The sequence below is a fragment of the Rhinoderma darwinii genome, chromosome 12 (assembly GCF_050947455.1).
Source record: "Rhinoderma darwinii isolate aRhiDar2 chromosome 12, aRhiDar2.hap1, whole genome shotgun sequence".
Lineage (NCBI taxonomy): Eukaryota > Metazoa > Chordata > Amphibia > Anura > Rhinodermatidae > Rhinoderma > Rhinoderma darwinii.
The window spans coordinates 60,740,056-60,757,501 of NC_134698.1; the positions used below are offsets into that span (position 1 = coordinate 60,740,056).

The 17,446-nt window shown below is 42.1% G+C and overlaps 1 protein-coding gene across 1 annotated transcript; it reads left to right on the plus strand.

Annotated features, from left to right (window-relative positions):
* The first annotated feature begins 2,723 nt into the window (after window positions 1–2,723).
* On the plus strand, window positions 2,724–9,302 carry LOC142665326 (photoreceptor outer segment membrane glycoprotein 2-like). Its single transcript, XM_075845009.1, has 4 exons — window positions 2,724–2,851; window positions 3,357–3,983; window positions 6,456–6,702; window positions 8,610–9,302. Exons 2-4 carry the CDS (start codon window positions 3,403–3,405, stop codon window positions 8,874–8,876), a joined length of 1,095 nt encoding a protein of 364 aa, XP_075701124.1. The 5' UTR covers window positions 2,724–2,851; window positions 3,357–3,402; the 3' UTR covers window positions 8,877–9,302.
* The last annotated feature ends 8,144 nt before the right edge of the window (window positions 9,303–17,446 follow it).

Consider the following 17,446-nt stretch of genomic DNA (forward strand, 5'->3'; position numbering starts at 1 on the left):
CTCTTTAAGAAAGCCTAATTTGCATAAATCTAAAAATGGTCATAACTTGGCCAAAAATGCTCGTTTTTGAAAAAAAAAAACGTTACTTTAATCTACATTGCAGCGCCTATCTGCTGCAATAGGAGATAGGGGTTTGAAAATCTGGTGACAGAGCCTCTGCATAGGAGAGGGGTAGAGTGTTAGATGTCGGACTCTTCCTTGTTTGGCCGGCACGGCGCAGCAGAATAAAACATATTTTTTTTTACTACTACAAGTAGTTACAGCAGGAACACAGGTATGTCCCTAATCCGTTACCTGATAGCTGGATTCACACAATGCAGTCAAAACAGGTTTTTATGCCTTGACCGCGGCAAAATCAAACATTGTGCCAGGAATTTTTTCTTTTTTTTGCCACGACTGCATTTTGACTGCATCATGTGAACCCTGCCTAACGGTGTCAGCCGTTGGGTAGCATAAAATCTACTGACAGACTCTTTGTCACAGATTGGAAGTGAATCTGTTGCAGATTTTCCTCATTGAGTTTAATGAGGAAGACAAAATTGCCAATGAAACAGAATTATTGTGGATTAACTGCGGATTCACAGTAAAATCCACAACTCCAGATAGTAATATACGTTTAAAATATTTTTAACGAAACCCACTATACTCCCCTCCCCTGGCGCTCCTGTGGGAACGGTTCCCTGGTCCCTCGTCGGTCCCTGTACACTCTTTTCTGCCTCCAGCGATGATGTGTGGTGTAGCACGTGACGACAGTTATAAACACCAATTATAGGCATCAATAAAAGAATCCCTCATTACACCACTGTCCCTATAGATAGCGCCACACAGACCCCCTGTAGATAGCGCCACAGACCCCCAGTAGATAGCAACACACCCCCTCTCTGTAGATAGCGCCACACACAGCCCCCCCCCATAGATAGCGTCACAGACCCCCTGTTGATAGCGCCACACGGACCCCCCTGTAGATAGTACCATGCAGCCCCCCTGTAGATAATGCCACACAGCAATCCCCTCCCCCTTGTATATATTGCCACACAGCAATCCCCCTCCCCTTGTATATACTGCCACACAGCAATCCCCCCTCCCCTTGTATATACTGCCACACAGTCCCCTCCCCTTGTATATAGTGCTACACAGCCCCCCTTCCCCTTGTATATAGTGCTACACAGCCCCCTCAAAAAAGGTCCGTTTTGCGCTACACTACTTCTTCGGCGGGACGCATGCACGGACCGTCGTAATGTGATGTCATAACGCCAGCCTGCGCAGGGAGTCTTCCCAGCTCCTTATAGGCTGCATGCCTAACGTGACGTCACTGCATCCGCCTGCCGCCCGTGTCAGTGCGTGGGCTTTAAACTTTAGTGAGCAGGTGGACTGTGGAAGGTATGCTTTAAAAACTGATGGGAGAGGGAGGATTTCAGGGGGATGGGGAAACAGGGCCAGGTAAATCAGTGGACAGCGATATAAAATAATTGTGAGCAGAGAGTAAATCAGATTGTTACGATCACAGTGTAAACTCCTTCAAGTGACCCGATTGATCTGCGACCTTGCTGGTCGCTTGTGACAATGTGTCAGCTGTGACACTTTGTAGGCACTAACCAGATGTGAATTGCCTGGCGTTGACCCTATCATTTGAGTCACCCACTGACCACACAGCCCACAGGATCCTCTTGTCTACTGCTGTCGTGTGTGATGCTCGTAAGCTGTCTATAGTTTACAATTGGTGTCTGGATGGGGCATGTGGGTACGGTTCAGTGTGCCAGGGACACACAGCCAAGTGTCTGCCTTCGAAGAGCTTCAGGCCTTCACCACTGATGTGTGGCCAGGACAATTGTTTTCCTCTGCTCCGTGTTGCTTCTCATAACAAAAATTGCCCCCCCCCCCCCCAAATGAGGACTAAAACCCTCACGAGATGTTCCTGTGACACTGCCGAGAGAATAAAACCAGACAGGGGTAAACACCGTTGATGTCCCTTGCTGTACTGCTGCCACTTCCCCTCTCTATAGCAACACTGGAGGTTCGCGGGGTCTGGCCAGGGCCCACAGGTCTGCAGAGCTGGGAGTCAGTGCAGCTGTGGTGGAGAGCAACAGGCTGGAAGATGAGCAACTTCGTTCTCTCCCCTCTTCGCTGCCTCCTGCAAAACGTCGGAGGTACAAGTCAGGAGGATCTCCAATGTATACCTCAGACAGAAGCTGCAACATATCCCGTTGTACAGGCCTACGGTGGAACATGGTGCCCATAAGGTCCCATCGTAAAAAAAAACCAAAAAAACTTATACAGCGCAGTTTGAAATATACGGCGGGAGTTTTACCGGCGTCTACGTTAAACGTACACACTGAACGCAGTGTGAATGGGACCTTATATGTACACAAACATTGCCGCTTTTCAATGCTTGAAGACCAAATGTAACGGAAACTAAATGATGTACTTCCATAGAATCCTTGGAAATTTGTTGAAATCATACACCTGAATGCTGGGGATCCTGGAAGATCTGAATGGTTTCTGTGTATAGAATGTTCCATATAAAGTTCTTCAGTAAAGCAGCGCCTAATACAACACTGCTGTCGTACAGTATATCCTATTTAGTAAAGTGCTTTGCAGCATCTACCATAAGGAGCACAATTAATTCTGTAAGCCATTATTAGTCCAGCAGGGATTACAGTAGCCAGACTCTTCACTCTGCAAATCTTCATCTTATGTGTTCTGCTCCTGCAGGAAAGAAGAATCTTCCCAAACCTTGGAAGGGCCACAGGAGCTTACGATCGCCTAGCATCCAATCCACTACATATCCTGGAGTATATTGCTTGGGACATATGTAACAAGGAATCACTTCATGTAAAATAACTCCATACAGGTAAGTGTTTTCTTTTAAGATAACTTGATGTTAGCACAGTAAGACATGAAGAAATATCTATCTACTATATACTGTACTTTGTTTTTCTTGTAATATGCTAATACAGTACTCGTAGATCTATAGTTACATAATAATTAGCCCCAAAGGTCTATTCACTTGCCATAAGCGTAATTACTAGAGTGGGCCCAAGAAACCTCAGTCCGACCCTGCTCCTAATGTATTACATTTAGACTGTATTTATATTTGTATACAAGTCATTGTATCCTGTTTTGGTGTTATCTATGTGTTTGTTATACATGTACAGATGTAGCCAAGTTGACTGATAACTTGCTGCAGTGTGTTGAATGCGTTAAGTCAAGATAAAGATGGCTACATCTGTATGTTATCTTACGTTTGGTATTAATGGACATGCTTATAGAAGAACGTAAAAGCAAAGATTAGACGCCCGTGTCTTTTCATTATAACATCATAACAACATCGTGTATCTCTACTATTGTGTTTCTAGAGTGTGGAAATCACTTCTTACCTGCATTACATTTCTTGGGTACAAGATGGCAGTTCTTAAAGTCAAATTCTCTAAGACAAGAAGGGGAAAATTAGCTCAAGTCTTATGGATTCTTAACTGGATCTCCGTGGTGACCGGACTTATTATTTTTAGCCTGGGTCTCTTTTTGAAAATTGAAATTAAGAAACGTAGTGAGTTGATGTTGAGTGGAGACATCCAATCTGTTCCCAACATGCTGATTGCTGTGGGCACCATTGCTTGCATCATCAATTTCTTTGGTGGAAAGATCTGTTATGACTGTTCGGATGCCAACAAGTTTTCTAGGTGGAAGCTGTTCATGTTACCCTATATAATCTGCACGTTTTTCTTTACATTCTGCGTCTTTGCTGGAGCCATTATGTGCTATACCATGAGAAATGAGCTGGAGTCTGCTCTGTATCGTGGACTCAAAGACGCTTTGAAGTTTTACAAGGACACAGATATCCCTGGTCGTTGTTTCTTAAAATCTACAATAGACTTGCTGCAGATCGAGTTCCAGTGTTGTGGGAACAATGGCTACCGGGACTGGTTTGAAATACAGTGGATATCTGTACGTTACCTGGATATGAGTTCCAAAGAAACCATAGAGTAAGTATAGACGGTTTGTCAACCATTTCAAAATTATTCTTGCGCGAGAAATGTAATATTACATGGCGGCCATTCAGAGTCCACTAGAGCGAGAGCGCCACTGCTTGTTAGCAGATTTCTGCTCTGGCTCATATAGGGGGGGTACCAAGACGGAACCTTCCCCCGTCTATGATATCCATACACCCTAATAGGGCATATTGGCAGGAGCTGTCCTGAAAGACAACCCATTTAAAGAACCAATGTGTTGGGAGTGGTTTAGGATTATCCAGCGCTTTATCTGCACCGGAGACCAGGCAAGACGTGACCTATTTCCGACCATAAGACAAGATCAAGGTCTGCAAGGCTATTTTTTACTGGGTTTTTTATTTTTTTGTAATCCTTTATTTCTTTAAGTGTCCCTTTCACTTGGTGGCACGTCTGATTTATTATTGTCCAGTTTGTCTAGCATAACCAGATCTCTACCTCCTGATAGTTTCCTCTTTACATACACATCTAATGTGTTCACAACTTTCTTTATTTCTAAGAATGTGCAAAAGATTTGGGAACTATATAATAATACATATAGATGTTAGTTTTTTTCCCCCCTTTAGATTAATGTCCTCACCATTTTCAATATCATTGCTTGCTGCCTTTTTCATTATTTACATTCAGAGGATGAAAATCTGTCCCAGCCATGTGATGTTACACAGGTGCAGGACAGTAAAATGATCAGAGCTTTCTCTTGTAACAAACCAAACACCTGTGTGATCGTCACATGACCAGTAGAGATTTAACGTCCCTGGAAGCATAAAAAAATGTAAAGGTTACCAGCAAGCAGAGATCTTGAAAATTGTGAGAAAGTATATTAGAAAATTATATAACTTTTTATTATACAAAGAGTAAGCTGTATTGGCCGACACCAGATTACCCCTTGAAGTAATGGATTATTTTCTATTGAATATATAACAATATAGCTTAATAAAGAATCAAGTAAATCTATGTTTTGCTGATTATACAGTATCTGGTTCGGTTAACTAGATTACATGTTGAGTTATATTTAATTTATGAAAATAATCATATAAAAGTAATAAAGATTTAATGTATAATTTTTGTAGTGATGATCTTTTATTAAGAGAAGTTTGTGATTGCACTTTGGGATAGCAGGAGCGGATATATACAGAAAGGGTCTATCCATGTATCTCACCTAGGTAGCATCTCGGCCTGGACATGTTAGTTCATCCTCCAGGCATCCGTCCCCAAGATCTCCATTTGATAATTGCTTCGACACATATTGTATATAACAATGGCAGAGCACTATATAGGGTCTGCTCATTAAGGTTTAATGCAATTAAACCATAGAACCTCAATAGTGTTTGAATTATACAATTAAAAAAAAATTACAATACTGTTCAATTTCAACATTTCTGGACCTTGACTGTTTTTTTTTTAACATTCTTTGAGCTGTAGATCCTATTTACGACAAATGACTAACACCAGTGTTGTAAATATTCAGCCAAGACAACCAAAGTGAACAAGTTATTTTCTTCTAGATGTTCATAGTTTTATAGGTAATATAGAAGATTATCTAGTGCCTAATGGTTTACTAGAGCATGATGTACCAAAGGAAGACTAGATTGTTGGAGGAGCTCCATTAAGGGTCACATATCTGTCCGAAAATACAGCAAACAATAGCACAGCATGCTGCACTATTGTGTCCAGTAAAACCACGAACACCATGACAGAAACCATTAAAGTCAACTGGTTCCATCGGGCACCAACGGTGTTCGCCATACAACGGAACCAGCACTTCCGGTATTTTTGTTGTTTTGCTCCTCTGATGGAGCAGAACAGAGGGACCACCGACAAAGGTGTGAAAGGGCCCATTCAGTACAGTCTAAGAAATTCTATTAATGAAGGAATTATTACTGGCAGACATCATGAACTATCCTGGAAAGTCCCTTGTTTATTAGTCAGCTTTGTTGTTTTTTTGAAAGAATATCATATAGCATCATAAATACCTTTATTATTTTACATGAATTTATTTTGTTTACTAGCTTATTGTGGTCATCAATTAAACTGCCTCTCCCACTTCCCTCTGTCCCGAAGAGCTCATGCATATGGCCGTATGGTGGATCCATGTTGCATAGACTGCTATGGGCCCAACTGTACCTCCAAGTGCCTTCTATTTTGAGAGGGAACACAGAGATTTTAAAAAATCATGGCATGCTCTCTCGCATGCGGTTTTGTGCAGGTATTCTCCCCTAGAAGCACAGACCAGCCGTAATACAGACCCATAGGCACGCTGCGTGTCGCTGCACAGAGCAGTGGCTGCGTCATATCGACACTGCTGGGGTGGGCCCAGGTAAGTCCTTTAAACTGACTTATCATTTGCAATAAAAAAAAACTTTCTATTTAACAGCCCATTAAAAAACAACAACCCCAAAATAAAACAAACTGTGTTTAGACTTTGTTACTAATTCATCTTTTTTTCAGTCGTTTCAAAAGCAACGTGGATGGAAGATACTTATTGGACGGTGTTCCCTTCAGCTGCTGTAACCCCAGCTCTCCGCGGCCTTGCATTCAGTATCAGATTACTAACAACTCTGCTCATTATAATTATGACTACCTCTCAGAAGAGCTGAACATCTGGCTCCGGGGCTGCAGACAGGCTCTCCTGGAATATTATGACCACCTCATGCAGTCGATTGGTCTTACTGTACTTCTGGTCTGGCTCTTTGAGGTAAGACAAGACACCAATGGCATTGCATTACACTACGATTATTACGATTATAATATAATAGGAAAGATTATATTTCTTAGTGTATACCTTACCATTTCTTCCATATTGGGCATCAATGGACTGGACCTCTATATGGCACTAGAAATAAGCTGCAGCAAGGACTAGACCATTGGAGCTCCATACAGAAGAAATTCAGCATCAATACCTAATTGAGTATATTGCAGACATACTTAGCAGAATAAATTCCGCTGGATTTAAAATTTTAACCAAAGCAGGAGGTGCAATTTAAGTATACAAATTGTTACCTAATATTCAACTAAAATATAGTATTTAAAGAGGTTGTCCAGTTTGGGGGCTGTTTTTTATACAGATGACCTATACACAGGATAGGTCATCAGTATATGATTGGTAGGGTCCGACACCCGGTCCCCGCACTGATCAGGTTCTCCGACTCCCTCCGCGCGCACGGAAGCTATTCTGAGTCAGTGCCGGAAGCAGAAGGCTCCAACCACTGTATAGTGGCCGTGCTGGGTTACTGCAGCTCTGCTCCTATTCATTTAGACAGTCGTCGGAGCCTTCTGCATAGCTTCCGGGCACCTGGAGGCAGTTGGAATAGTTGATCGGTGCAGAGTCCGGATTTTAGACCGCAACAATCATATACGAATGACCTATCCTGTGGATAGGTCATCAGTATAAAAAACAGCCCCCCAAAGTGGACAACCCCTTTAAGAACAAGCTTTGTTCTGTCTATCCCCTATAATGACAGTGGATGACATACAACTCTTTATGCATATAACAAATTTAATAGGTCCTCGTCCATTATCACCAATCCCCCTACTTTCATACCTTGTCATTCTTCTTCCTTCTCTCATCACCATTTTTTCTAGTCCCATACTTTCTGTCTGTTGCCTACCATAGCCCCATGGTAGCTTTGTAACCCCAGCTTTTGTGCTTTATAATACTAACTTAAAATGTAGCTGGAAGCTGTAAATCGTTCCATAATTTTGCCATTGAATCAAAAGGTGGACATACACAATAAACGACTCTCGCAGAGCACTTGTTTGGCTGACAATTATTTCACCCAACTCTCCCATAAACATACATGCACGACCGAGCATGCATGTTTATTTCATTGGGGAAGAGGGAAATTAGTTGCTGCCAGACACCCTTGGTAGAAATCCAACATCTGCCACTGTGGAGGGGGTGGTGGGGGGGGGGGCTCAGATTGTCCCATACATATTAGATGATCGGGCAATTATGTTAAAATCAGTAAAATGTGCACAGGCACCTTAAGACCCATTGACTATTATTGCAGGGGGGGGTAGTCTGTTATGACAGGCGTTTGTAAACAATGAAAGTGCTACTGAGTTTTAATATGACCATAAATACAAAGATGTTTGCAAAAAAAACAAACATTTATTAATCTGATATTTATTTGATCAGTACACAATAGTTTAAAATTAACCAAAAGATTAAGGAACACTATAAGCACAACTACTACACTGTGGTATGTCTAGTGCATGGGTTTGTGGGAGCGTGACCTCTATCTTTAATTTACTGTACTTTGAATACTTGAGTCATGCCCCGCCCCCTCAGACCCATGCACTAGGCAGAGCACATTAGAACAGTTCTGCCTGGAGGGTTCCTTTAATAATACAAATTATTTTGTACATGTTTGATAGTCTACTTTCTCAATGACCACTGTACCATCACATTAAATAACTGTTCAGAACAATTTGCCAGATACAAATGACACACAATTACAATGATAAAATATATATATGCCTTACAGATTTTCTTTACTTTATGAACCTTATCCGATCACATTTGATTGTTACTCATTACATCTATGGCTAGCTTAAGAATATGTTCTTTGTTAATATTAACTGATCACCCTTTTTGTTCAGCTGTCAGTGCTGACTGGTGTGCGTTACCTTCAAACTGCAATGGAGAACGTTTTGATTTTGGGAGACCCAGAATCTGAATCTGATGGATGGTTACTGCAAAACAGTTGCATGGAAACTGCTAAACAAAATATCCAAATAATCAAGAATCTTGGCAAAATCAACCAGATTTCCACCCTTTCGGATAAATCTGACCCAAATGTGGACATCCCAAGAGCAGATTATGGACCAGATAATGTTCCACCAAGTTCCATCCCAACAGACAGCTGACCACGATACTTGTCTTGGCTAAAGCAAATCTAAAGTACTTGGGGAGGATCTTTGATGGTAAGATGTTTCAGACTGAATTATGGACATTATACCAAGGACAGAAGGTGCAAAAAGTCTTAATTTGATTAAAAAAAAAACAAATGAACGTAAATCATTGTAAAAGGACTGTACAAAAAGATGATAGAGCTTATGTCTATTTTATTTGATGGTAGAAAGGTGGGTATGAAAGTTGTTTCTGCACTTAATACATTTTACAAATGAAGTTACTTTTTATTTATTTTTTATGTTGTCTGTAAGGAATGTTAGTTGAAGAGTCTTTATCTTTGGCTATAGGCAGAGGTCTGATGTGTCTAGGGATAAATCTAGCCGTCATTTACCATTGCACTATTTTTGCTTTCAATTATAAGAGAAAACAAAATAAAAGCTCTAGAATTATGGCTCCATAGCTAGTTCTAGGTTCACATTTCTTGTTCCACTAGGGACATCATTTGGGCAGTAATTCCTGCACCAACCCCTTTCTTTAAATTAAAGGAGTTGCCTCCCAAGGACTTTGTAAATAGAAGCCAGCCTCGCGATCAGCTGATCCACATGGATTTGCATTCTCTAACCCATGGCAATCTGTTATCACCTAGGGAATATGAATAGTATTGTATGCCAGCCGCTCTGGCTCAGAGAAAGGGGTGCTTTGGGCCGATCCTCTGTAATTCCTCCTTGAAATTAATACATTGACAACTGGGTATTACCATTCCCCTTGTCAATAGAATGTGTCCCTACTTACTCTGACAATGTTAGCAGTCAGTGTTAGACAGTGTAGGAACACACCCTATTGACACGGGGAAAAGTAACAGATGTTCCAGAATCTATTATCCAGAATTGTTATTTCATGGGGAATACTAATATTTATTTAAAGAGACATGTCAAGAGAGCTTGAAAAAGGTGAAGTTGCAGCCGAAATGCTGCATTACTAGATTACATCCAAATTCATATTGATAAAGTGAGGGCCTTTACATTTCTTATTTTTGACACGTCAAGAGAGCGAACAGGTCCACCTTAAATGCAACAAATTGACAAGAATAGTAAACTTTGCCCATAATTGTAATTGCCAGATATGTATTCAAGTCAATACCACTTAGCAGTAGAATTATATAAAATATACATATAGGGTATTTAGATTGTGAGTCCCACTGGGGACAGCAAGCGAGGACAATTATTGTATAGTGCTGTGGAATATGTTTCCGCTATATAAGTAACAAATAATAATAATAATCATAATATAAAGATTTGATCGTTTTGTAAGTAAAAAATGTTGCATTCTTGGACACGATTACAAAGTTGGTGGTGGCCAATTTCTGACTATATGGAATTAGCACACCCAATACAATATTTATCAATGGATCTGAAATAGCCCAGCTACATTCTGGTTAAAAAAAAAAAAGTTTTGACAGCACAGATGGAAATGAGCATTCTGACATCTGCTTGGATTGCTTAAAGGCTATGTACACCTTTGAATTTTTTTTAAAATAAAAATGTCTATCAGTGCGTTTGGTGCAACTTTCTATTAAAATGTATTTTAACTTTTTGAGATACAGCCGCTTTGTATCCTGTATACAGAGCAGCTGTATCTAGCGTCCAAACCTATATCAGTCAGATCAGCGGCACTGACAGGTTCAGTGACAGCGGGTCCTGTGTGTCTCTGACACGCAGGATCTACCTGTTATCGATCACATCTAAGTTATGAACTTAGATGTGAACGATAACAGCTCGATCCTGTGTGTCCAACACACACATGACCTGACGGATATAGGTTTTAGCGCTAGATACAGCTGCTCTGTATACAGGATACAAAGCGGCTATCTCAAAAAGTCAAAATAATTTTTTTAATAAAAAGGATTTCGAAAGTTGCGCTAAACACACTGACTGGCATTTTTATTTAAAAATAAAAAAACTATTTCAAAGGTGTACATAGCCTTTAAAAATTAATATGATCCGTCAGCAGAATTGTTGAAATAATGAAAAATTTAAGAGAAACACTTGCGTGAACAAGGCCTTATTTGAGGGGTAATTTCAGAGACAAGAAGGCTATTAGAGAAACACGCTGCTAGGGATTTACATCTGCCATGTGACAGAAATAGACAGGCTCAAGATGAAGATTTAGCTAGATGGTCATTCCTACTTAATGAAATCAGAATAAAGAGAAGACATGGCATTTCAATGTTAACATCACATAGAGAAAATACAAGTCGTGTTCAACTTCGCAACGACTTTGCTTTTCTCATCCTGTTGCCATGAAATTGAATTCACACAATACACATTATTGTAGAACAGTAAATTGGTCCAGCAATATCAGAGAAAACCAGCGTTAGCTATTTCAAGTACCTAGCTTTCTAAGGCAGCCAATTCTGAGGTCTATAGCTTAAAGTAAATCTCTACCTTTTATCATTATGTGATTTTTAGGTCCAAAATTCTGAGCAGATAAATTTTTTAATATATCTTTATAGCCATTGGAGCTTTATTTTTCTGATACAGAGCTTCAAATCCCCTGCATTGACCTAGATTTTACCCCTTAAAGGGTTTTTCAATACTTTTTTCTTTTAATCACTGCAACGCTTCTCAATTTATATATTAATGCCCCCTGAATATCGTTATCTACATTTTTATTTTACCATTATTCCCTTTTGTTTACATTGAAAGGTTTGTTTACCTCTGTGTGTTCGTTGTCTTGCTCTTCCGGTCATGCAGTTTCAGGCATGCACCGCTTGTGTCCCAGCATGCAATGCGCCGGCAGCAGGGACTCATCACGCCTACTACACCCAGCTATACACCATCTCCGTTGCCATTTTACTGCTCTCAGATCAGTGAGAGCGAACGATAAACCTGCAACATATCAGTGCTGTACCAAACAACACTCTCTTACATAATGGTAAAAAAAAAAACAACTTCATTTGACCCCAGAGCTGGAGTCCCAGAGCAGAGCTGAGCGCTAGTATAGGCTCTTCTCCGGGACTCTGTGGAATCTCCTGACATCACTGTCCAGATATGGACAGTGTTGTCAGGGGCTTCCTTAAAGCGGAGTCCCAGGCAGAGTGCTAGTATAGGCTCTGCTCCGGGACTCTGTGTAATCGCCTGACATCACTGCCCATATATGGACGGTGTTGTCAGGGGATTCCCCAGAGCGGAGTTCAGGGCAGAGCGCTAGTATAGCCTCTGCTCTGGGATTCTGGGGAATCCCCTGCCATCACTGTCTATATATGGACAGTGTGTGGAATCCCCTGACATCACTGTCCATATATGTAACCGGCGCTAGTATAGGCTCTGCTCCGGGACTCTGTGTAATCCCCTAACCCCGGAGTCCTTGTGAGAGCGCTACTAGCAACTGGCTCCTGTCATCTGATTTCTTCTGATGGTTTCCAGTCCGCTGCTAGGGGGGGAAAATGATGCACAGGTGGTGTGATAGTGCAGGAGTGGGCATGCGTGGTAAACACTGCTTGTGTAGAAACCACGCATGCTCAGAAACTTGCAGTGTTTTTCTCCCCTAGCAGCAGACCGGAAACTATCAGAAGAAAGGGAGTAACCGGTCCACCACTTCTCTCAGGAATGACGTACCTGTACATTGAGCCAGCCGGAAAATGGAACTCAGATCATGGACAGGCTAGCGCTGGAAGTAAGGATTTTACTACTGGAGACGCATCACGTGACCAGCGATGGAATCGGGTGTTAGAAGATGAAATCAAAATGTAAGTATATTACAAATTACATTATTTTTATATGTGCAGTGAAATATAAATAAGTTAATTGCTTCCAGAAAATCCCCGGAGAGCCTATAGTAGGGGTCTGCCCAGAACTCTGCTCTGGGGAAGACCCTGACAACACTGTCCATATATGGACAGTGATGTCAGGGGATTCCACACACTGTCCATATATGGACAGTGATGGCAGAGTCCCGAAGCAGAGACTATACTAGCGCTCTGCCCTGGACTCCACTCTGGGGAAGACCATGACAACACTGTCCATATATGGACAGTGATGTCAGGGGATTCCACAGAGTCCCAGAGCAGAGCCTATACCAGCGCTCTGCCCAGGGCTTCAGTTTAGGGGAAGACCCTGGCAACACTGTCCATATATGGACAGTGATGTCGGGGGATTCCACAGAGTCCCAGAGCAGAGCCTATACTAGCGCTTAGTTCTGGGACTCCTTCTCTGGGGTCAAATGAAGTTGTTGTTTTTTTTAACATTATGTAAGAGAGTGTTGTTTGGTACAGCACTGATATGTTACAGGTTTATCGTTAGCTCTCACTGATCTAATGAGAGCAGTAAAATGGCAACGGAAATGGAGTATAGCTGGGTGTAGGATGGGTCCCTGCTACCGGCGCATTGCCCCCCCCCCCCCTAACACTGCTTGATAGCTAACGGGGAGACAAATTTTGATCAAGTAATGCTTGTCATAGGACTTGCATAACTCGGAAAAAGTAGTTTAGACTATGCATTGTATGCAAATGAGCTGACAAGTGTCCACCAAACAGGGAAGTGTCCTGCATTCTCTGCTGTAGAACCTCCCCAATCCTGCTTTTGATTGACGGATCTACTGGTCCGCCAGTAGAGCCATCTATCAAAGCAGATGGCAAAGGCATGTGGAGAAGACCAAGGAGCAGCTCTGTAAATCTGCTTGATGGTAGCATCCCCTCTCCCTTACAGCAGGTGACACACATAGCTCTGGTAGAATAAGCTTTGAGCTTTACCAGAGGAGATAAACCCTGGCTAGAGTATGATCCACAAATAGCCTTCTTCATCCAGGTGGATATAGTTTTCTTGGATACTTATTTTACCCCCCTTTGTTCACCCCCTGAAAAAGAAAAAAATATTACGTGTTTTTTTCTACAAGAGTTGGATACCTCCAGGTAATTCAGAACGAACTGCTCTGCGGACATCCAGGAGGTGACATTTTTCTTCCTTTTGGTTAGAAGGATCTAATTTGAATATAATCCTATTGTCTAATACTCTCAGATACAGCTCCCAAAATGAGAGGGCCTGGATTTCACTGACCCTCCTAACTGATGAAATTGCTACAAGAAAGGCACTTTTAATCAATATATGCACTCCAAAAGAATTTGTACTATTGGCTAGGCACGGTTCAAACCAGAAGCGTCCCCCCATAAGTTACCACATAGGCAGCTCCATATTATGTATAAACCACAAAGAAGAAAAACGAGCTTATAGCCAGATAATATATAAAAAGTAGAATTTTATTTAACATACATATCCACATAGGGTAGGCTCCCCTGCTTAATAAGTAATAGACCATATAAAAAATGGTCAGTGGTAAGATAGGAAAACAGGAGAAACCAATGGTTCAAATAAGGTGCTCATGCATAGATGCAATGTTTTGAAACAAACAGCGAGAGCTTACCCATTGGTGCAAGAAGAAGTGATAGTCAGTGCACGCTCCAGCACATGAACCCCAACGCGCGTTTCGCAAAAGGTGCTTCCCCTGATGGGGAGCCTACCCTATGTGGATATGTATATGACCTACAGTTTGTATACAGATACCCAATATTTTGCATTGTCAGTGTCAGTAATCGCTCCTATGGTTATACTAGGGTCTTGTCCTTTCATCCAATTTTAACGTTGTTTGTTATACATGTTAAATAAAATTCTACTTTTTATATATTATCTGGCTATAAGCTCGTTTTTCTTCTTTGTGGTTTATAAAGAAAGGCACTTTTGCATGACAGTCTTCTGATATCCCAGAATCAGAAAAAGGCTCAAAGGATGTCATAGAAAGTCTTTTAAGGACAATATTAAGGCCCCAAGAAGGAAACAAGCTGAAAGTTTAAGAGACAGTCTATTAGCAGCCAGGTTTTAATAATTTTTTTTAATCAATCCACAAAACGCAAAGTGAATGAACATTCGAGAAATCTTAGGCCCTGTTCACAAATTTCTTCGGGAATTTTAAGGCAGATTTTGACCTGCCTGCATTTTCTTGCGGTGACTTTCGCTGCGTTTTTCGCTTGCGGCCATTGAGCGCCATGGGAAAAAATGCAGCTCTCTTCCGCCCATTGATTTCAAATGGGAGGTCAGAGGTGTAACCGTGGCAAGAGAGAGATAACGCCGCATTTTTTTACCGCGAGCGGCTAAAAGCCGTCGCGGAAAAAAAAATAACACCTCCGCCTCCCATTGAAATCAATGGGACGCGGTTTCGGAAATTTTTGGGCGCCGAGTCCAACACTGTTTCCACATAAAAAAAACTGTGTGTGAACTGTGCCTTAGAGTATGTTCACACGGCTTATATTTAGGCTGACTTTAGAGCATAAAAGCCTTGTTTTACACTCCAAAACACACTTGAAATAAGCCTGCAAACAGTTTCCCATTTCAATGGGAAATACACGGTGCTGTTCACATCAGGTGTATTTTTATGCTGCTGAATTAAAAAAACGCCTCGTAAAAAGAAGTTGCATGTCATTTTGGAGCCGATTTTCCATTGACACTATGAAAAACACCTAAAAAAGCGGCAAAATAAGCTTCAAATTAAAAGAAGTTTCCTTTTCAGCTTCAAAAATGCCTTGAAATAAGAGGCGGTTTTCCCTTGAAAACAGCTCCGTAATTTTCAGCCACTTCTTTTTGTACGTGTGAACATACCCTAAATCAAATCAATATTTGGTTTGACCACCCTTTGCCTTCAAAACAGAATCAATTCTTCTAGGTACACTTGCACAGTTTTTGAAGGAACTCGACAGGGAGGTTGTTCCAAACATCTTGGAGAACTAAACCACAGATCTTCTGTGGATGTCGCTTCCTCAAATCATTCTGTCTCTTCATGTAATCCCAAAGAGACTCGATGATGTTAAGATCAGGACTCTATAGGGGCCATATCACCACTTCTAGGGCTCGTTCTTTGCGCTGAAGATAGTTCTTAATGACATGGTCTCTAGGTTTGGGGTAGTTGTCCTGCTGCAGAATAAATTCCTTTCAATGATCCTATAACATGCTTCACTGTTGCCTGCAGACACTCATTATTGTACCGCTCTCCAGCCCTTCGGCAAACAAACGGTCTTCTGTTACAGCCAAATATTTGGAATTTTGACACATTAGTCCAGCGAACTTGCTGCCATTTTCTGCACCCAAGTTCCTATGTTTTCATGTATAGTTGAGTCACTTGGCCTTGATTCCACGTTAAAAGTGTGGCTTTTTGGCTGCAATTCTTCCATAAAGACCACTTCTGGCCAAACTTCTCCAAACAGTAGAGGGGTGTATCTGGGTCCCACTTGTTTCTGCCAGATCTAAGCAGATGGCATTGCTGGACATCTTCAGATTTCGAAGGGAAGTAAGCATGATGTTTCTTTGATCTGCTGCACGAAGTTCCCTTGTCCGACCACTGCATCTATGGTCCTCAATGCTGCCCGTTTCCTTGTGCTTCTTCAAAAGCGCTTGAACAACACATCTTGAAACTCCAGTCTGCTTTTGAAATCTTTGTCTTGGAGAGGCCTTGCTGATGTAGTATAACTACCTTGTGTCTTGTTGCTTTGCTCAGTCTTGCCATGGTGAACCTATGACATGAAAATGTATTCCACAACCTCACCTTTTTAGCAGAGTTTGGCTGTTCCTCACCCAGTTTTAAGCCTCCTACACAGCGGTTTCTTTTACGGTTAATGACGGTGTTTCAACCTACATGTTAAAATTATGATCATTATCACCCGTTTGCAGGGGCGTAACTAGGAAAGACTGGGCCCCATAGCAAACTTTTGACTGGGGCCCCCCTCCCCTGGGTGTCACACAACCCCCCCTTGTAGATAGTGCCTTTTTTACAACCCCCCCTGTAGATAACGCCATACAGATTCCCCCCCTGTAGGTAACGCCATACAGAGTCCCCCCCCCTGTAGGTAACGCCATACAGAGTCCCCCCCCCTGTAGGTAACGCCATACAGAGTCCCTGTAATGACCGGGGGGTAGGGAAACGGACAAGTGAGCCCTAATCTACCCGCCACTCTGTCCCTGCCTACTTGCAACGACCCGCCCTAGGCGACGGGGTACAACTGGGCGGCGGTCCCTGCACTCAATAAGTGCACGACAAACACGACAAACATACAAGGGAATACAAGCAAGGGAAAGGGGCAGTTGCCCACGGCAACACCGTGAGAAACCAGAGTGGTGAACGAGCCGAGTCAAGCCAGGAGTGTGCGAGGTACCAAACGAAGAGCAGAAGAGTAGTCAGTAAGCCAGGGTCAGTATGGAGCAGGAACAAAATAGAAGGAGCTGTAGCTGGGCCAGGAAACCACACGAAAAAGAATAACAAGCAAGGAGGAACAGGAAATGCAGGTATAAATAGACAGAGGGCGGGAGCTAGCTGAGTCTGGCCAGGCTGCGATAGGCTCTCCCACTCCTAAGCCTGCCAGCCTGAGTGGTGGAAGCTGGAGTCAGTCTCAGGGATGTAGATTCAGGTGCTGACTGATTAATTAAGGGAGTTAACCCCGAAGCTGTGCCTGGCAGATCCTTTACAGTCCCCCTGTAGGTAACGCCATACAGAGTCCCCCCCTGTAGGTAACGCCATACAGAGTCACCCCCTGTAGGTAACGCCA